The sequence below is a fragment of the Mirounga angustirostris genome, unplaced genomic scaffold (genome assembly GCF_029215605.1).
Source record: "Mirounga angustirostris isolate CCGP_5_RB_7025 unplaced genomic scaffold, mMirAng1.0.hap1 SCAF_2, whole genome shotgun sequence".
NCBI lineage: Eukaryota > Metazoa > Chordata > Mammalia > Carnivora > Phocidae > Mirounga > Mirounga angustirostris.
Genome location: NW_026991710.1, coordinates 152,906,304 through 152,928,101, shown reverse-complemented (window position 1 = coordinate 152,928,101; position 21,798 = coordinate 152,906,304). Strand labels below are relative to the sequence as shown.

The window sequence follows — 21,798 nt, the reverse complement described above, 5'->3', positions numbered from 1 at the left end:
AATTGTGTTAAATTTAATGGCTAAATCAAGAAGAATTTGCATTTTTATAATAGTAATTATTTCTAGTGAAGAGCATGTTTTAAGGGGAGTATATTTTAAAGCTTCTCCAACACATCACTCATTTATCTTATTAAATTTATTCCTTCCTAGGTGTTTATCTTTTTTGTTACTGTGATTGTATGAGTTTCCTAAGGCTGCTGTAACAAAATACCCCAGACTAGGTGGTTTAAACAACAGAAACTTACTTTCTCAAAGTTGTGAAGGCTGGAAGTTCAAGATCAAGGTGTCAGCAGGGTTGGTTTCCTCTGAGGCCCCTCTCCTTGTTTTGTGGATGGTCATCCTCTTACTATTTCCTCACATAGTCTTTTATAGTGGTCTTTTCTTCATATGGTCTTTTCTCACATGGTGAATCCTTGATGTCTAGGTGTCTAAATTTCTTCTTGTAAGGAAGATTGGTTTAGGACCCATTCATATGACCTCATTTAACCTTAATTACCAAATAAGTCACCTTTTGAGGTACTGAGAGGGCTTCAACATGAATTTTAGGGTGACACAGTTAAGCTCGTAACAATGGCAAATGAAGACCTTTTTTACCTGCTGATTGTTATTTATATAGATGAAAGTAATTTCTGTATTTTACTTTGTACCTTGCCACCTTGATTATGATTTGTAATAGTTCTTACCTTTTTCTCTTAGCTTTTCCAAGTATAAAATTATATTACTTATAAATTATAATAATTTTATCTCCTTCTTTATAGTTTCTATACTCATAATTTTGTTTCTTTTGTCTAATTGCAGTCTGTTAGAACTATTAAGATTAACTAAGAGTGGTGGTAGTACATACGCTTCTTGTATTCCTGACTTTAATGAGAATATTTAGTGGCTCCCAGTGTTCCCATTAAGCATGATACTTTTGGATTGAGATAGAATTATTTTGTCACCTTAAGAACTTATCATCTAGGGCGCCTGGGTGGCTCAGTTGGTTAAGCGACTGCCTTCGGCTCAGGTCATGATCCTGGAGTCCCGGGATCGAGTCCCGCATCGGGCTCCCTGCTCAGCAGGGAGTCTGCTTCGCCCTCTGACCCTCCCCCCTCTCATGTGCTCTCTCTCATTCTCTCTCTCTCAAATAAATAAATAAAATCTTTAAAAAAAAAAAAAAAGAACTTATCATCTATTTGTATGTTATTACAACTTTTTTAAAAAATATTTTACTCATTTATTTGAGAGAGCACACGTGCATGAGAGAAAGGGTGCACGAGCACAAGAGCAGGGGGAAGGGGCAAAGGGAAAGGGAGAAGCAGACTCCCCACTGAGCAGGGAGCCCGATGCAGGACTCGATCCCAGGACCCCTGATTGTGACCTGAGCTGAAGGCAGACACTTAACCAACTGAGCTACCCAGGTGCCCACTTTTAAAAACCAAAAAGGGTTGTTTAATTTATCAAATGCCTTTTGGCATACATGAAAATGACTATATATATTTTCCCTTTGATCCAACAATATGTTGAATTTATAAATTGGTTTCCTAATATTGAACCATATTTTTAAATTTAATTTAATTTTATTATGTTAGTCACTATACAGTACATCATTAGTTTTTGATGTAGTGTTCCATGATTCATTGTTTTTGTATAACACCCAGTGCTCCATGCAGTATGTTCGCTCCTTAATACCCATCACTGAACTATTTGTATTTTTGTATTTGGTCATGGCATATTCTTTGAATTTGCTGTTGAATTGTCTGAATAAAAATTCATAAATGAGACATAGTTTTATTTAATCAGTTTTGTTTATATTTTACTATCATTTGTTTCTATCAGTTTTCAAGTTTATTTGAATGGAATTGAGCAAAATAATCTCTTGTCAGAGGGGGAGACGAACCATGAGAGACTATGGACTCTGAGAAACAAACTGAGGGTTCTAGAGGGGAGGGGGTTGGGGGGATGGTTAGCCTGGTGATGGGTATTAAGGAGGGCACATTCTGCATGGAGCACTGGGTGTTGTACACAAACAATGAATCATGGAACACTACATCAAAAACTAATGATGTAATGTATGGTGATTAACATAACATAAAAAAAAAAAAGAACCTCTCACTTAGGATCCTCAATTTTCACAGAAAACACACAATCTGTGCTTAGATCTCATAAAGTCTAAATTACAAAAGATTCAAAATAAAGCCATTTTAGTTTTGTTCTCTTTGTAGCTGTGTGTGTGCTTGTATGTGTGCATATTTGCTGTTTTCTTCCCTTTGTTTCTTCTATTTTTATTACTTCAGTTTCTGTTCCTTAATTTGCTTTATTTTTTATTTATTTATTTATTTTTTTTATTCATGAGAGACAGAGTGAGAGAGAAAGGCAGAGGGAGAAGCAGGCTCCCAAGGAGCAGGGAGCCCGATGCGGGACTCGATCCCAGGACCCTGAGATCATGACCTGAGCCGAAGGCAGATGCTTAACCATCTGAGCCACCCAGGCGCCCTGCTTTATTGATAATATAAGTTAATATTTCTAGTTAGTCATTAATCTATTGATTTGAATTTCTTGTTCTGCAGAAGTTTTAAGTTTTCAGTAATCAAAACTGTCAGTCTTTTCCTTTTATGGCTTTTTTGTTTCATGTTACTTTTTTAAAAAGGCCTTCTGCACCTCCATTATAAAAATGTTCTTCATTCCTTTCTTACTTTTTTGATTTATTGTTGTCTAGATTTATTTTTCTTTCTTGTGTGGGGTGGCATCTAAATTAGTTTGTTTCCAGGTGGATTGCCAACCATCCCAACATCATTTCTTAAACAATCTATGATCTTTTCCCCATTTATTTAAAATACTTTTATCACATACTTACCTTTTAACATTCTGTGAAAAATCCTTTTGCTCTTTTTGGACTGTACCAAGTTTATAGGATTAATTTGGGGGATAATTGATTTGACATCTTTAAAATACTGAGTCTTTGCATGTAGAAACATGGACTGTTATCTCTATGTATTTCAGTTTTTCTCTGTGTCCTTTGATAGTGTTTTATCATTTTCTTTGTATTTACTAGTTGCTAAGTTTATTCCTAGATATTTTTTGTTTTTGTTGGTATTATAAATGAAATTGTTTTCATTATATTTCTTCTCTGGTTATTGACAGTATATAAGAAAACATTTGATTTTTGTATATTAATCTTGACCAACTTACTGAAATCTGATTGTTTCTGTTTTTCTGTTGATTCTCTTGGATTTTCTGGTTAGTCTTTTTGTGTCTTTGTTCCTAATACACCATTTTTTTAAGTTTCACTTCTGGCAGGGTATCTTATTGAATTGACTAGGACTTCTGGAATGGTAGTCTTATTCTTGACAGTACCAGAGGACAAAACTAAGACAGGTGGGCAGACTAGCTAGAGCTATTTGAACATGGAAGAGGCACACTTGTATTTTATCAATACTACCGTACTAGTTATATTCACAGAACAACTAAATTGAAAGCAAGTTAACTTGTTAGGTAAAGAATACAACTAGATGACTTCTAAGTTTAAATTATTAGTTGAAAGTATAAAGAGAGAATCAAGGAATGGCTTTAAGAACTCTTGTATAGGGGCACCTGGGTGGCTCAGTAAGTTAAGCGTCTGTCTTCTGCTTAAGTCATGATCCTGGAGTCCTGGATTGAGCCCAGCATCAGGCTTCCTGCTCAGTGGGGAGTCTGCTTCTCCCTGTGCCCCTCACCCTGCTTGTGCTCTCTCTCTCGCTCGCTTGTTCTCTCTCAAATAAATAAAATCTTAAAAAAAACCCAAAACTCTTGTATAGAGGGTGGTGGGGAGCAAATGGTAGAAGAGCAGGAGTAGGAAGTCAAGAAGAAAGTAGTGAAAGTAAGAAAGTAATGCCTCATTAAGAGAATAATCATGACTATGCAGTGTTATAGAAGTCAGGGGAGATAAAAGTTTTGTAAAGTATGAGATAGTCATCAATAAGTGATGCTATATAGAAGTATTTTAAAAAAAGTGAAACTGGCTGGCTCAGTCAGTAGAGCATGTGACTCTTGATTTTCGGGGTTGTGAGTTTGAGCCCTATGTTGAGTATAGAGAATACCTAAAGATAAAATCTTTTTTAAAAAATGGAACAACAGGAAGCCATTGTATTTTTTAATGAGGAGGTTATTTGTGATCTGCTTATGTGTCTCTTCATCTGCTTCTTCTTAATTATAGTTTTTAACTATTCAGTGGTTTCTTTAATTTGTATTTTCATTTAGATTATCAGCTTGGTGGGAACATTAATAAAACCTTACATCTGGTTCATAAGTCTCATGGGGCTTTGAACAGAATTATTCTTAGAGTAGTGGATGATCTATAAATATTTGCTTTTTTACTTTTAGGTAAATTCTAAAGGAATTACACCTTAATTCTAGGTTATGATTGTAATACAAGTTCTATGTTTTGAGCTTACCAGGCTAACTGTAATCATGTGCAGTTATAGATAAAACATAAACATAAAATCATTTATAGATAAAACAATAAAAAATTTTAAATGTAATCAGTCTAAAAGAAAAAATAAACTTATTTGTATAACAGAAATGCAAATTGATAACTAGTGATGAAAAACATGGGCCTATTGAACTCCAGGTATGAAGTAGCTAGAGGTGATTGGGCATCCAGTTTCTGAGGTGTATTAGGAAGTATAAGTGTCACATGAAAGTCAGAGGACCAGAACTAGGCTCACTGGTTAAAAGTAGGAATTGGAAATGAGGCTCCCGTGCTCCTGAAAGGAAGTTCGTGTAAAAGGTAATATAAACTGTTCCCTAAAGCTGTAGTTAATATAAAACTACTTATCTAGAGATGTGGGAGGACACCAGCACAGCCTTAAGACCAATATTTAAGCCAAACTGCAATGACTTAGTACCCGAATCTCCAGTAACCAATAACATCTGGAGTTCATAATCACCAATATAAAACCTGGTTTTTGACGAGGTCCCTGTGGGCACTGGTGAAGACCAAAAGTCATGACACAGGGTGAGATAAATGGAGGGAGGGAGGAAGGGAGAAAGGGAGAGGGAAAATTCTCACTCAAGATCTGCAAACTGAAATTCCAAAGCACAATTCAGAAAAGAAAAAAGCCAAACCTAGAAAGCATCCAACAAAATCAACAATCAGAAGATGGATTTGCTCCCAGATGAAATGAAAGTAGTAAATTAATTTTTTAAAGACTTATTTAAAAATAAGTATGTTTAGGATTCTCCAAAAGATAAACAATAAAAACCATTTTAAAAGAATAAGAAATTATGATAAATTAGCAGAAATAAGAATAGACAAATATAAGAACTAATTAGACATTTTAGAATTGAAGTTATGGAAATTAAATCAGTAGATAGAAAGAACCCTAACATAGACATGGTTGAAGAGGGTATTGGTGAAGTAGAAAACTGTTCTAAAGAGTTCACCCAGAATACAGAATATAGAGAGACATACAATACTAAAAACTATATAATTATGTAGTTAAAAGACATAAAAAGGATTGAGGAACTTCAGTATACATCTAATGGGAGTTGTAGAACAAGAAGCCATAAGAATGACTAAGAAGCAGTAACCAAAAACCTAATGTCTGAGAATTTTCCAGAATTGAAAACTTGGGTCCTTAGATTAAAAGTACACTCTACATAATAAGCAGGAGAAATAAAAATCAATCACAATGAGAAACATTCAGTGCAACTATAAAGTGAAAAGAATAAAGAAAAATTTAAAAGCTACTGGAGAGAGGAAGTAAATCTCCAAAAGATTATCAATTAGACTTCAAAATAGAAACAATAGGAACTAGAAGACAATAAACTAATGTTTATCATTCAAGACTGAGGGCAAAATAAAGACATTTTCAGGCAAAGACTAAAATAATTTATCTCTGGCATACCTTATTTGTAAGAATTTTTAAAGGGCATCCTTTAGCAAGAAGAAAAGGGAACCCAAAGGTAAGCATAGGGTATACTTTTTGACAAAACTAAAGATAAAAATAATTATTTTTGCAAAGGTTATTTTGAATTTCTGGAAAATAATAAGGAATATAGGTAGCTATATAGTGTGCTAGGAGTATTTTCTTATTAAAAAAGATGGAGGGAGGGGCGCCCAGGTGGCTCAGTTGGTTGAGCGACTGCCTTCGGCTCAGGTCATGATCCTGGAGTCCCAGGATCGAGTCCCGCATCGGGCTCCCTGCTCGGCAGGGAGTCTGCTGGTCTCCCTCTGACCCTCCTCCCTCTCATGCTCTCTGTCTCTCATTCTCTCTCTCACAAATAAATCTTAAAAAAAAAAAAAAAAAGATGGAGGTGCTGATCACTTTAACTGTAATTTTTTTCTAATAAAACCAAGTATATTTTTAAATGTATGTATTTATTGAGTACCTACTATGTGCAAGCACTAGTCTAGACTCTGGGGATAAAACAGTGGGGAAAATAATCTCTTCATGGAGTGTACATTTTAGTGGTAGTAAACTGTATACTGCTTAAAAGAGGCAGTATAACCCAAAGGGACAGACTTGAAAGAAATTCGTTGGTAAATAGGAAAAGATACACCTGGAAAATATGTTGCTGTGATGAAGCGAAAAGCTGATGTGGCAATAGTAATGTCAGATAAAATACAGTTTAAGATGAAGAGTATTAACAAGCAAAATGAGCATCTAGAGCATTATTGAATTAACATAATACCTAACATAGGCTTGAAAGTGAAAACTGACAGGATTAGAAGGAAAACTGATGAGTCCCCAGTTATGTGAGAGATTTTGGCATACCTCTGTTAAGGCAGATAGGTAGGGGCACCTGGGTGTCTCAGTCTGTTAAGTGTCTACCCTCGGCTCAGGTCATGATCCTAGGGTCCTGGGATTGAGCCCTGCACTGGGCTATCTGCTTAGTGAGAAGTGCTTTTCCTTCTCCTTCTCCCTCTGCCCCTCCTCGTTCTGCTCATTCTCTGTCCTCTCTCAAGTAAATAAATAAAATCTTTAAAAAAAACCCAGGTAAACAGAAAATTAATTGAGAATATAGAAAATTTGAATGACAGAACCAATAAAGTTGATCTAATACATATAGAAGATTTTGTACCCAACAGAGAGTATGTGCTATTTTAAAGTACACAAGGAATACTTATATAGACAGAGTCTTAAATCAAAAGGAAGTCTCCAAAATTTAAGGTAACCAGAATAATATAGACCACATTCTTTGACCACAATAATTAAACTTGAAACTGACAATAAAAAGCAATTTTTAAAAACTCCTCTGTCTAGAAACTAGAAAATGTACTTATAAATAACTCATAGGTTAAAGAGGAAGCTTGAAAATAGCAGAGTAAAACGAAGTAGATAGAAGGAAGGGCTATAAAAGATGAGAACAGAAATTAATAAAATGGGGGGAAAGAGTAATACTTTCCTACTTTTATATTGTAATGACCAATGATAGGACTAACAGAATTGGCCAAGAAGAATATAGATATTATTTGAGCCTCTATTCTTATTCATGGCTTATTTTCTACATTAATAATCTTTTTCTTTAGAAGATACCATTGTGAGCTAATAAGAAAAATACAGGACTCAAAACATAGAAACTTAGTGTCAAATTTTCAGGAGTGTGTATCTTTTCCATATAACAAGAAAATTAACTATAGAACTGTATAAATGAAAATACCAAGTTTGTAGAATTACTTTACTATTGTTTATTTAAAAGATTTATAATGGCCTTTGATAGAAAGTTCTTTTTATATATTTAAGATATTTTTCTTTCCCTTCTTGTAGGTTACTCAAATGAGTCGTCCAGACCTGATTCTCTTTCTGATGAAATACCTGATGGCTCTCATAGTTGGTATTCCCTCCATTTTTTGGGTTGGAAGCAAAAAGACATGCTTTGAATGGGCCAGTTTTTTTCATGGTCATAGGAAAAAAGAGTAAGTTGAAATTATCACAATGTTCATAAACCTCACATTCACATAAAATTTTTGTATTGCTTATGTGAAAACACTTTGGATTTGGAGGATGTGTTTCAACGTGATTGTAACCTCGGCTGCTACCAGTTGTGATTAGCACAGTAGCATGTATTAATTAAAAGCTAAAAGTTGATTCTGAGAAGATAGCCAAGTAGAACCAGGCTTAAGGTCTGTACCTTACTAGTTGAGAATATTTGAGGGAAAGCTGATCTTATTTTTAAAAGTTTAAATTATAATTTTCTTAAAATTAAAAACAAATGAATGCTTATATTATTACTTGATCTTCTTGATATTCCTGTGAAGGCTGTTATATATTATTTCTGTGTTAACAGATGAGAAAACTGAGCACAGAGAGATTAAATGCTTTGGCCAAAATCACACAAGTATTAGGTTAGACTTCCCTTTCCAATTGCCCATTGTTCTTCCAAGTATACCAGAAATTATATAAAGAGATAACATGTTATTCCATTATGATAAAGTACACATTAAAGCCAAAATAGAAAAATGATATTAAATGCATTATAAAATGATAATGAAATGCATTAAAGAAATTATTGTAATTCATAGTTGGCCACACTGCATATTAGAGTGTCATGGTAAAATACAAGACTTGCCAAAGCAATCTCTTGAGGGCATATTTATGGAATCTTTAATCATAAAGCGAACAAAAACAAGACCCTGCAGTATTCATAAAGGAACAAATGATTTCAAAATTTTTACTCAGTTTAAATCTTATGTAGACACTATACCTGAATTCCCTCAAATTCTAAGTTAGTGGCGTCTATATGCTTATGATTTTACTTAAACTAAGGTCCATGGAAAATGGGTTTTGGAAGATAGCCTATAAAACTCTTAAGGTTGTATTTAAAATCTTGTGCCTTATATAGGTTAATGTACTTTTCCCATACAACTTAAAATGCCTCATTAACAAAACCTGTATTTTCTAAATTACCAGTAATTAACCATTTCTGTTACACAGATTAGACTGAGACAAAATAATCCCAATTTTAAAATATATATTTCTTACTACTGTATCTAAGTCTGCTACTAGGGATATCAGATGATGCATTTCTCCTTTAAGTAAAGGTTTCATTGAGCACAGAAGAAAAGAAGGGGATAAGAGTTGTTCAGCAACAACAACAATGTATTTCCTGGGCATTCATTTTTTAAGAAAGTCTTTATAGAATACTTACTATGTGCCATGAACTAACGTTGTGATACCAGGGATGCACTAGCAAACAAATGGGCCAAGTCCCTGCTTTCATGGAATATCCGTCCTTGTGGGATTTACTGTGATTTATCTGTGTATTCTTTGAAAATTTTACATATATTTTAATCACAGTAAAAGATAATACTGAGGAAAGGGCTTGTATTAAACATTGCTGGTCATCTCTGGACCATACACAAACAATTCTATAATAGTGTTATATTAGAAATTCTAGATAGAACTAAACCCAAGCTACTCTTATAGGGCATCATCCTAGTTATTTGGAGGATCCTAATTGGGCCAGAATCCTTTTGAAACTGGTTAGAACTCCCAAGACCCTTCTATTTGGTTTTCTGTGATCATGCATCCCTACCTAACAAAATCATTGTGATCCGACAAGCCAGGACTGTGCCCTGGGCTGGAGTGGGAGCTCCTTATTCTAGAGCTCAAGAGTGTGAGCATCCCATAGCTATTTCTAGCATTTGTCTGCTCTAGCCTTTGAAAAATAACTATAAAATAATTGTAGTAACGGTTACCAATTAATTGAGCACATTTTATACTCCAAGCATTGTTCTGAGCATTTTATATATATTAAACCATTTAATCCTTCAAACAGCCTTGTAAGAGAGATCATCATTTTACAGATAAGGAAACTGAGGCATGGAATCAGGGTTTCATAGTGATTGCTAGAATTGAGATTCAGACCCAGGCAGTCTGACTCTAGACTCTCGTCTTTGCTTATTATGTACTGTGCTACAAAGAGACTAGTTTCTAAAATCGTGCTAATCAAATTCGTGTTTTCCCCCTAAGTGAAGCCACATTTAAGATTGTGCTTATACTAGTTGAATTGAAATATTTTTAGAAATCTTCTTTTGGAATTATCTAAATCATATCACTTAATTTCTCTGTTTTCTTATCTGTAAAGTGAGGGGACAAACCTTTACCATTTGAAGGTGGATTAAATTTTTGGCATGACCAGAAGTCAGTTTGAACCAAGTTTTAAAAATAAGTTCAGAAAATAAAGTCAGCAATCAAGGCTGACTTGGGATGTATGAATCTATGATTAGGGCCATTGATGACAGAGAAACATACACTGTTTGGGTTTTTTTTTTTTTTTTTTTTAACTGTTTTGACTTGTTCATTCTTCTATCCAGTTTTTGACACTTTGAGGAGATATATATGTACACACACACATATACATACACATATGTTATATATACATATATATAATATTATAAACATTATATTTTGTCATTACATTTGGCTTTTAAGCCATTTTTTAAGAGTGAGCGCAAGAGTGGGGGGGAGGGGCAGAGGGAGAGGAAGAGAGAGAATCTCAAGCAGGCTCCACATCCAGTGTAGGTAGAGCCCAATGTGGGGCTGGATTTCACAGCTCTGAGATCACGAGTCAAAATCAAGAGTCGAACACTTAACCGACCGAGCCACCCTGGTGCTTCTAAGCCATTTAAACTTAAGTTTGATCCCTGACTCTTGGTTTTGTTGTGTGACTTTGGAAAGTTCTTTAATCCTTTAGAACCTCAGTTTTATCATCTATGAAACAGAGATCACAGTATTTATTCTTAATAGATATCTATTCACAATAGATACATAATATCCTCTTAGAGATACCCTCTTAGGACATTGATCTCCATAATAAAAACATTATTAAGAAGGATCAAAGGAGAGTTTATGTAAAATACCTGGCACAATGCGGGTACTCAACAAGTATTAGCCTTCCTTTAGCCCTTCTACCTCACCACTAAAAATAGTAGCAGTAACAACAATCCTTTTGTAATCTGAAAATTTAGAATATATGTACTTTCTCAGTGTATAATCCAATCTATATATGTTGGAGCTTTATTTTTTCATGAAATTATTTATCTGATTTTAACTTTAACCTCTGATTCTCATAGTCATTTATATAAACTGAGACTCTGATCTTTGTAACTATTTAACTGGCTCTTTATCAATTTAATTACTGCTTTGTTCATTATCATAAACATCTATCTGCTTTTAACCTTTTCATAGCAGTTAAAAACTTTTGTTCTTGACGATAATTCATCTCCTTAAGTTTTTTTCCTTAAGCCTTTAAGATGTCTGGTAATTAATTTTATGTTAGCTTAAATTAATTTTTAATACATTTTGTTCTAATTATGACCACTCATGTTTATTCTAGCACTGAACAACTGTTTCACCATTAAACCAAATTGTAGCCTTTAAACAACTGTTCTTACAAGTTGAAAAATATATCTGTTGGGGCACCTGGGTAGCTCAGTCAGTTGGGTGTCCGACTCTTGATTTCAACTTCGGTCATGATCTCAGGGTCATGGGATGGAGCCCCGCATTGGGCTCCACACTCACTGGGAGTCTGCTTGAGATTCTCTCTCTCTGTCTCTGCCCCTCCCTCTGAATGTGTGTGTGTGCACGTGCGCTATCTCTAAAATAAATAAATCTTTAAAATATATATATATATACACATATATATATATATATCTGTGCTACAGTGAGGCCTCCAATACATCCATAAACCATGCAAGAAAAAATTTCTCAACTGTAATATCTTTGTAATATTTCAGTGTACTTGAGAATCATAAATTTCTTTAATTGAAAGGGACTTTTTAGAAATGATGAAATTGTATAGCCTCATCTTATAGATGAGGAAAATGAAGGAAAGGGGATAATGACTTGCTTAAGATCATGTATCTATTCAACTAAAATCCAGACTTCCTTATTCTAATACAGGCTTCTTCCCGTCATACCACTTTAGAGTACAGTTTGACACGATCTTTGTTAAATTCTTTCCTCTGTCAACAGTGTTACCTTATATCTCTCCTAAAGACATTATTTGGAGAGCAATTAATTTCAAGAATAATGTCAGTGTGTCACATTTATTGGTCTATAGGGATGTTAGTCTGTATCTTAAACTTAGTATTTGTTTTCTAGGATAGTGAATGAGAGCCGACAGGTACTACAGGAACCTGATTTTGCTCAGTCTCTTCTGAGGGATCCAAATACTCCTATTATAAGAAAATCAAGGGGAACTTCCACTCAAGGAACATCCACACATGCTTCTTCAACTCAGCTTGCTATGGTGGATGATCAGAGAAGCAAAGCAGGGAGTGTCCACAGCAAAGTAAGCAGCTACCACGGCAGTCTCCACAGATCCCGTGATGGCAGGTGAGTTTCACTGGTAGCTTAGCTTATTTCATGTGTTGAATTAGAGTCACACAGCTTAAGAAGGAAGAGTAGCCAATTCTGAAATAGAAGTTGGACATTATTTGTATTTAAAAAAATGTTTTTAATTGAAGTATAATTAACATACAGTGTTATATTACTTTCAGATATTCAATATAATTATTCAACAATTCTATACATTACTCAGTGCTCATCATAAAAAGTATACTAATCTCCTTTATCTGTTTCACCCATTCCCTCACCCACCTCCGCTCTGACAACCACCAGTTTGTTCTCTGTATTTAGGAGTCTCTTGTCTGTTTGTTTGTCTCTCTTTTTTCTTTGTTTGTTCATTTATTTTGCTGCTTAAATTCTACATGTGAATGAAATCATATGGTATTTGTCTTTTTCTGTCTGATTTATTTCAGTTAGCATTTTACCTTCTAGGTTTATCCATATTGTCACCAATGGCAAAATCTCATTCTTTTTATGGCTGAGTAATTTTCTATTTTTATATATACCCCCATCTTCTTTATCCATTCATGTATGGATGGACACTTGGGTTGCTTCCGTATCTTAACTATTGTAAGTAATGCTGCAGTAAACATAGGCGTGCATATATCTTTTCAAACTAGTATTTTTGTTTTCTGTGAGTAAATACCCAGTAGTGGAATTACTGGACCGTATGGTAATTCTGTTTTTAATTTTTTGAGGAACCTCCATACTGTTTTCCATAGAGGCTACACCTGTTTGCATTCCTACCAGTAATGCACTAGGGTTCCTTTTTCTCCACATCTTCACCAACATGTCTTATTTCTTGTCTGTTTTATTTTAACCATTCTGACACGTATATAGTGATATCTCATTGTGGTGTTGATTTGTATTTCCCTGATGATTAGTGATATTGAGTGAGCATCTATTCATGTGTCTGTTGGCCATCTGTATATCTTCTTTGGAAAAATGTCTAATCAGTTGCTCTGCTCATCTTTTAATTGGATTATTTGTTTTTCTAGTGTTAAACTGTATAAGTTCTTTCTATATTTTGGATATTAACCCCTTATTGAATATATCATTAGCAAATATCTTCTCCCATTCAGTAGGTTGCCTTGTTTGTTGACAATTTCCTTCACTGTGCAAAAGCCTTTTATTTTAGTGTAATCTCAGTAGTTTAATTTTGCTTTTGTTTCCCTTGCCTGAGGAGACATATCTAAAAAAATGTTTCTATGGCTGATGTCAGAGAGATTACTGTCTATGTTCAAAGGCATTCAAATTGGTACTGAAGAAGTAAAACTTTCACTATTTGCAGATGACATGATACTATATATAGAAAACCCTAAAGACTCCACCAGAAAACTATTAGAGCTGATAAATAAATTCAGTAAAGCCACAGGATACAAAATTAATATACAGAAATCTATTGCATAAATTTAGGAAACAATCTCATTTACATCTGCACCAAAAATAATAAATACCTAAGAATAAACTTAACCAAAGAGGCAAAAGACCTATACTCCAAAAACTATAGAACATTGATGAGATAAATTGAAGATGAACAACAAATGGAAAGATAGTCTATGCTTAAGGATTGGAAGAACCAGTATTGCTAAAATGTCCATACTACCCAAAACAATCTACAGATCTAATGCAATCTCTGTCAAAATACCAACAGCAGTTTTCACAGAACTAGAACAAATAATCCTAAAATTTATATGGAACTACAAAAGACCCTGAATAGCCAAAGCAATCTTGAGAAAGAAGAACAAAGTTGGAGGTATCACAAGCCCAGGTTTCAAGATACACTACAAAGCTGTACTAATCAAAACAAGATGGTATTAGCACAAAAATAGACACATAAATCAATGGAACAGAATAGAGAGTCCAAAAATAAACCCACACACAATATGGTCAATTAATCAACGACAAAGGAGGCAAGAATATACAGTGGGTAGAAGACGGTCTCTTCAACAAATGGTGTTGAGAAAACTGGACAATAACATGCAAAAGAATGAAACCAGACCACTTTCTTGCACCATACACAAAAATAAATTCAAAATGGATTAAAGACCTAAATGTGAGACCCAAAACCATAAAACTCCTAGAAGAAGTTGGACACAATTAAGCTTTTTGAACTTTGCTAGGTATAGTTGCCCTGGATTATGGTCAGACTTAAAGCCAGTCAGAGGAGTTTAGAGGTTTAGACCTGACGCAATAAGCAAATATAGAGATATCGAAGGGTATTGAGCAGGGAGAAGGCCAGCATGAAAGTGGATATGTTAGTAAGATTAATTTAGCAAACAATTATAGAATACATACTATGTCAAGCACTGTGCTAGGCTCTGGGAATAAGATGATTTAGGCATGATCTGTGTTCTTAACAAACTCGAGAAAGAGAATATAGTCCGTATTAGTGTTGTAGTTAAAAACATAGGGTCTGGAATGAAAATCCTCAGTTTCTTCATCTGTAAAATGGAAATGGGAATATCTGCTCCTTTAGGAATGTTGTAAAGGGGCTCCTGGGTGGCTCAGTCGGTTAAGCGTCTGCTTTCAGCTCGAATCATGATCTCAGGGTCCTGGGATGGAGCCCCATGTTGGGCTTACTGCTCAGCAGGGAGTCTGCTTCTCTCTCTCCCTCTCCCTCTGCCCTTACCCCTGCTCATGGTCATACTCTTGCACTCTCTCTCAAATAAATAAATAAAATCTTAAAAAAAAAAAAAGGAATGTTGTAAAGAATAAATGAGATAATATGTGTAAAATATGTGTAATTACTTCAGTGCTTATCTCAGTAAGTACCTGATATCAACTTCTATTATTATTATAAGTGAACAAGTAAAGTAAAATAAAAGTATCATTGTAGAGTCTATTTTAGGTTTTGTGGATCATATGGTCTCTGTTGTAACCATTCTTCTCTGCCATTGTAGCCTGAAAACAGCCATAAATATGTAAAGTCAGAATGGGAATGGCTTTTCCAATTAAACTTTATTTATTTACCTATCAGTTAAACTTTATAAAAATATGAAGGGGCCAGAGTTGGCCAGTGAGCCAGAGTTTGCCAACCCCTGTTTTGTAGGAGCAGTAGTAGCATGGAGGAGGGAGTGAATCTGGTCCAAGACAGGGTCAGAGAGAGCTTCACAGAGAATGAGAAGGCTGGATGTGTTTTCTTGTTAAATTTGATGATGGAGACACTAGAATTAGAAACTTCTTAGGAGCTTTGCAATAATTCAGTTGAGAGTTGATGAATGCTTATCAGGCAGGAGAGTAGCGTCAGGGGGAGAGAGAAAGAGCTGATTTGAAAGATATGTACAAAGAAGAAATGATAGTTGGTTATAGATTAATAATAGCTGGATAGAAGGAACGTGCCAAAGTTTTTTCATTTGGTTGGTTTGGGGCGTTTTTGTTTTTAAGATTTCTAGTTTGGGAAACTAAAAGAATGAAAATTCTAATGCCTGAAATGGAAAGTATTCTATGCTTACTTTGAAACATCTGTTTCAACAATGTCTTATATTCTTCCAGTCTCATTCTAGCCTTTCTCTCTGTCATCTCTGTCCTCTGAGTATAGGATATGATTTCTGTACTTGCTCTTTTTAAATCTTCTGGTTTTTTCTCTCAAATTGCTTTCTTTTGCCTTCTAACTTGGTCAGCTATCTGTGTTTTTAAAAAAGCAGTCTTTCTTTGTGATATTTTTTCTTTCATCCATTTCTTTTTTCTTTTCTTGCAGATTTTTGAAATGAATATGTTGAATATTTTCTTTCTACCTATTCCATCCTTCATTTCGTATATATCTAGTCTTTTTTTTTTCTTCTTATCCACCTAAACTGTACTTTCTAACATCACCAATGACCTGTTTTTTAACGACATTCAAAGATCCTTTCATTTTTTGGCCTTTTTCTTTCCATTCAACACTCCTATATGAGAAGTGCTCTTCTAAGTGTTGGGGACACAAAATGGAAGACAGAAGAGTAGACAGTTGTAATACACTTTAATGGGTATAATAAAATCATATACAAAATGCTTTGAGATCCCAGAGAAGAAAACCATTTAATTTATTATTGAAAGTCATAGAAAACTCCACAAGCAGGATTTCTACTTTGAATAGGATGCAGAGGAGGCAGTTGAAATTAAAGACAAGGAAACAGCATATGTGGAAGCAAGGAGGACAAACAGGCAGTTAGGTACCAGAGGTTAGCTAGAGCATAGTATATATGCTTGAGCAAATGAAACATGCTGAGGAGTTTGGATTTTCTTCCTGACAGCAATAAGAAACTCTTAAAGGACTTGAGGCCTTGAGGTAATAAAATCGGATTTGTTTTAGAAAGATCACTTTGGCAACAGCATAGGAGAGAAGATTGTAAGTAATCCCAGTTGGGAAGTTTCTGCAGTAATTTATGGGTCCTATCTTAAGATATTCATAAGGAGGGAGGGGATCTGAGAGTCTTTTAGAATATGTTTTGTCAACACCACCCTCTATGAACTAACTCTCAGCATTATTTGACATTTGACATTATTAGCCTCATCCTTTTCAATAAGGAAGAACAATTATAATACACCTTTGCATGTGGCATTCTGTGTATAGTTATATAGAAGAAAGAAAGGTGAGGTGAGGTATAATTTCTGCATTGTAGGAGCATGATCTTTTTTTTTTTTTTTTTAAGATGTCACCCATTTATTTGACAGAGAGAGAGCAGAAGCAGAATGAGCAGCAGGGGGAGAGGGAGAAGTAGGCTCCCTGCTTATCATGGAGCCCAATGTGGGGCTCGATCCCAGAACCCCAGGATCATGACTTGAGCCAAAGGCAGATGCTCAACCAGCTGAGCCACCCAGGCGCCCCTAGGAGCATAATCTTATAGGAAAGATAAGACATATTTACCTAAGAGCCAATTACATAATAGTGCAAGTCAGCATATAATTAAAACAGTGAGTGTTAGAGATGATTGATGTTATAGAACTTTATAAGGGAAAGATCAGATTGGCCTATGAAAATATCTTAGAGGAAATATATAGGGTAAATGAATGGTAATAAAAGATAAATTCATACTGAGTAGAGAATTTCTGAAGGCAATGAAATATAGAGTATTTCAGCCTCTGTAATCTGAATGGAACTGGAGTTTAGATAAGAAAGTTTATAATCACTAATATAAGGTAATTGATAATTAAAATTATGAGATGGAATTATTTGAAACATAATAAAAGAACAGACCAAGAATGAGTCTTTGGTTTAAATACTTACAGTAATAATAACATAGGAAGAATAGCCAGAATGTGATTCAAAGAAAGTGCTTATTGACATATGAAGGAATAAATAAAAGTATAGTGTTATGAAAACCAGAGGAGAAATTATGACTTCCTATAATGGCCTTTCCTACCTCTCTGTTTAATCAAAATTATACCCATCCTTTAAGGCCTACTTAATTCCCGTATCCATGGCAGTTAATTGCTTTTTAATCATTTTTGGGGGTATGACCTATTTTCCATACAGCTGTCTTTTCTCAGCTAAGTTTGTAACTTCTGGAGAATGAGAACTAGGTGAAAGACATCTCTGTATTTCCCCATAATATGTAGCATAGTGCTAGGCATATATCTTTATCTGTATATCTGTCTGTATTGTCTGTCTGTCTAGCTATCAAGAGACAAATCTGTTGAATAACTAATGACTTTAGAAATAATGTGGGTTTTTAAAAAAAAGAAAATAAAAGAAATAATATGGGTATTTAGGGGTGCCTGGCTGGCCCAGTCGGTAGAGCATGCAACTCTTGATCTTGGATTTGTGAATTGGAGCCCCACGTTGGGTGTAGGGATTACTTAAAAAAAAAGAAGAAAAGAAAAGAAACAGGGGCATTTACCAGGAATTCAGGGCCCAGAACTAAAATGACAGTCTACTAAGGGTGTTCTGTGTGGTACATGAATACTCCTATTTTAAGGCCCTCTGCCATAGCCAGAACGTAAGAGCAGATCTGAAAGATTCTGAGACCATGTTGAACATAAAAGTCTAAATAGGGATTTTCATAATTCCAGAAACCATCTCATGGAAATTTCTTTCTTATCTGTCAGTTTTTAAGTTTATATGTTAACACTATCTTTTGGCCATTGTTTTCTCATCATCTAATGGTATCTGATTATGAGATCACACACACACACACACACATGCACACACACACCCTTGCTTCTCAATATTCACTCTAGTCCAGACTCCTTGATGGGTAATTATTTATCTCAGTGCTTCATGAAATAAAATAGACTGAGGCAAATACACCTACACATGTATGTCAACTTCAAAGAATAAGTAATTGTTAGATTAGAGGATGGGTAGAAAAGGAAGTGGCTGAGTAGGTAGGTGGAGGTTTGGGAATGAGTGATTAGGTGATAAGTAGATGACATAACAAGGGAAAGCTAGGGAATGAATATAATGAGATACTGATTAAACCAAAATGAATTCAATTATTTATATTAATGGCAGCAACTAGTATAGAGAATCAAAAAGATTAAATCATCTTTAAGTTTCTTTCATTTTGACTTTGGAATACACCATATTATCTTTTCAGCAAATTAACCATTCCTATCATTTTGTCTAAACTTATATTAAAATGAATGTACATTTTTATATTGTATATTAGAGTAGATGGTCACAGTGTTGTTTTTTTAAAAAAATATTTATTTTAAGAGAGAGAAAGAGCAGGGGGGTAGGGGCAGAGAGAGGGAGAGGATGAGAGAGTCTTAAGCAGAGTCCATGCTGAGTGTGGAGTCCAATGTGGGGCTTGATCTCATGACTCTGAGATAATGACCTGAGCCAAAACCAAGAGTCAGACACTTAACCGATTGTGCCACCTAGGTGCCCCAGTCACAGTGGTTTAAATGACTGGCAAAAGATAAATAAATTTGGTAATTCCCATATATACAATTGAGATTAAACACTATAATTAAATTTATTTTTCTGTGTAGTTGATTCCTAATTATCCATAGGCAGGTTGTTCATACTCTAGAATTTTGTGATAACCTTATATTTCATTTAAATAAATCAACATAAGAACTCAATATAGTAATTTTTTCTATGAAAAATGTATCTTTTGAGTCTTAATTTGTTAAACTCAAAGATTTAGGTTTTATTTTAGAAAATACCCAATTCATATATTTAAATAATGATTTGTTTTTATTTTTTAATTACTTTGATATCATTCATTAAACTGTATCATAGTTGGCTTTTTTCATTTGCCATATTTATTTGAAATAGATGCTTTTGAAGTCATTTGAGAGATGAAAGATCTCCAAATTACCTGGCAAGTTATATTTGGAAAAATCTTTCACCTAATTTAGGACAATAATCATGATGCAAAATAATAATTATTAACTAGAATAATCTCATTCTGAAATATTTTCATTTGCAAACAGTGTAATTATTTTACCAAAATATACAAATCAAATTTAAAACTATTTGTCTTGAATGTGAAATATCTTCTAGTAGATAAGAATTAAATGTTCTTGGGGGGAGAAGCAAGATGGTGGAGGAGTAGGAGACCTAAAGTTCATCTGGTCCCAGGAATTCAGCTAGATAGTTATCAAACCATTCTGAACACCTACAAACTCAACAGGAGATTGAAGAAAAGAATAGCAGCAATTCTATGAACAGAAAAGTGACCACTTTCTGGAAGTGTATATTTTTCTGGGATTGTTGTTACCCTTTTAGCATTTTGTTCTCTCATTCATCTATTCTCCTCTGGACAAAATGACAAGATGGAAAAACTCACCTCAAAAAAAAAAAAAAGAACAAGAGGCAGTACTGACTGCCAGGGACCTAATCAATACAGACATTAGTAAGATGTCGGAACTAGAGTTCAGAATGACGATTATAAAGATGGGCTTGAAAAAAGCATTAAAGATACTAAAGAACCCTTTCTGGAGAAATAAAAGAACTAATATCTAATCAAGTCGAAATCAAAAAGGCTATTAATGAGGTGCAATAAAAAATGGAGGCTCTAACTGCTAGGATAAATGAGGCACAAGAGACAATTAGTGATATAGAAGACCAAATGATGGAGAATAAAGAAGCTGAGAAAAAGAGAGATAAACAACTACTGAATTACGAGGGCAGAATTCGAGAGGTAAGTGATACCATAAGACAAAACAATATTAGAATAATGGGGATCCCAGAAGAAGAAAGAGAGGGGCAGAAGGTATATTAGAGCAAATTACAGCGGAGAACTTCCCTAATTTGGGAAAGGAAGCATTTTGGCATCAAAATCCAGGAGGCACAGAGAATTCTCCCTCAAAATCAATAAAAATAGGTCAACACCCGACATCTAATAGTAAAACTCACAAATCTCAGAGGCAAAGAGAAAATCCTGAAAGCAGCTCGGGATAAGAGGTCTGTAACCTACAATGGTAGAAACATTAGATTGGCAACAGACCTATCCACAGACACCTGGCAGGCCAGAAAGGACTGGCATGATATATTCAGAGCACTAAATGAGAAAAATATGCAGCCAAGAATACTATATCCATCTAGGCTGTCATTGAAAATAGAAGGAGAGATAAAAAGCTTCCAGATTAAACAAAAACTAAGAGAAATATTGAAGGGGGTCCTCTAAGCAAAGAGAGAGCCTAAAAGTAACATAGACCAGGAAGGAACACAGACAATATACAGTAACAGTCACCTTACAGGCAAATACAATGGCACTAAATTCCTATCTTTCAATAGTTATCCTGAATGTAAATGGGCTAAATGCCCCAATCAAAAGACACGGGGTATCAGATTGGATTAAAAAACAAGACCCATTGATATGCTGTCTGCAAGAGACTCATTTTAGACCCAAAGACACCTCCAGATTTAAAGTGTGGGGGTGGAAAACAATTTACCGTGCTAATGGACATCAAAAGAAAGCTGGGGTGGCAATCCTTATATCAGACAAATTAGATTTTAAACCAAAGACTGTAATAAGAGATGAGGAAGGACACTATATCCTACTTAAAGGGTCTATCCAACAAGAAGATCTAACAATTGTAAATATCTATGCCCCTAATGTGGGAGCAGCCAATTATATAAGCCAATTAATAACAAAAGCAAAGAAACACATCAACAACAATACAATAATAGTGGGGGACTTTAACACCCCCCTCACTGAAATGGACAGATCATCTAAGCAAAAGATCAACAAGGAAATTAAGGCTTTAAATGACATACTGGACCAGATGGACTTCACAGATATATTCAGAACATTCCATCCCAAAGCAACAGAATACACATTCTTCTCTAGTGCCCATGGAACATTCTCCAGAATAGATCACATCCTGGATCACAAATCAGGTCTCAACCAGTACCAAAAGATTGGGATCATTCCCTGCATATCCTCAGACCACAATGCTTTGAAACTAGAACTCAATCACAAGAGGAAAGTTGGAAAGAACTCAAATACATGGAGGCTAAAGAGCATCCTACTGAAGAATGAATAGTCAACCAGGAAATCAAAGAAGAATTTAAAAAATTCATGGAAACAAATGAAAATGAAAACAC

At 34.7% G+C, this 21,798-nt stretch overlaps 1 protein-coding gene across 3 annotated transcripts in view; it reads left to right on the top strand.

Moving 5' to 3' along the window:
• FZD3 (frizzled class receptor 3) overlaps positions 1 to 21,798 on the top strand; it is a 94,826-nt gene that overhangs the window by 63,942 nt on the left and 9,086 nt on the right. For all 3 annotated transcript variants that reach the window (XM_045880080.3, XM_064585332.1, XM_064585333.1), the window contains 2 exons: positions 7,731 to 7,879; positions 12,069 to 12,302. In XM_045880080.3, coding sequence (XP_045736036.1) covers positions 7,731 to 7,879; positions 12,069 to 12,302 — 383 coding nt within the window. The remainder of the gene's footprint in view (positions 1 to 7,730; positions 7,880 to 12,068; positions 12,303 to 21,798) is intronic.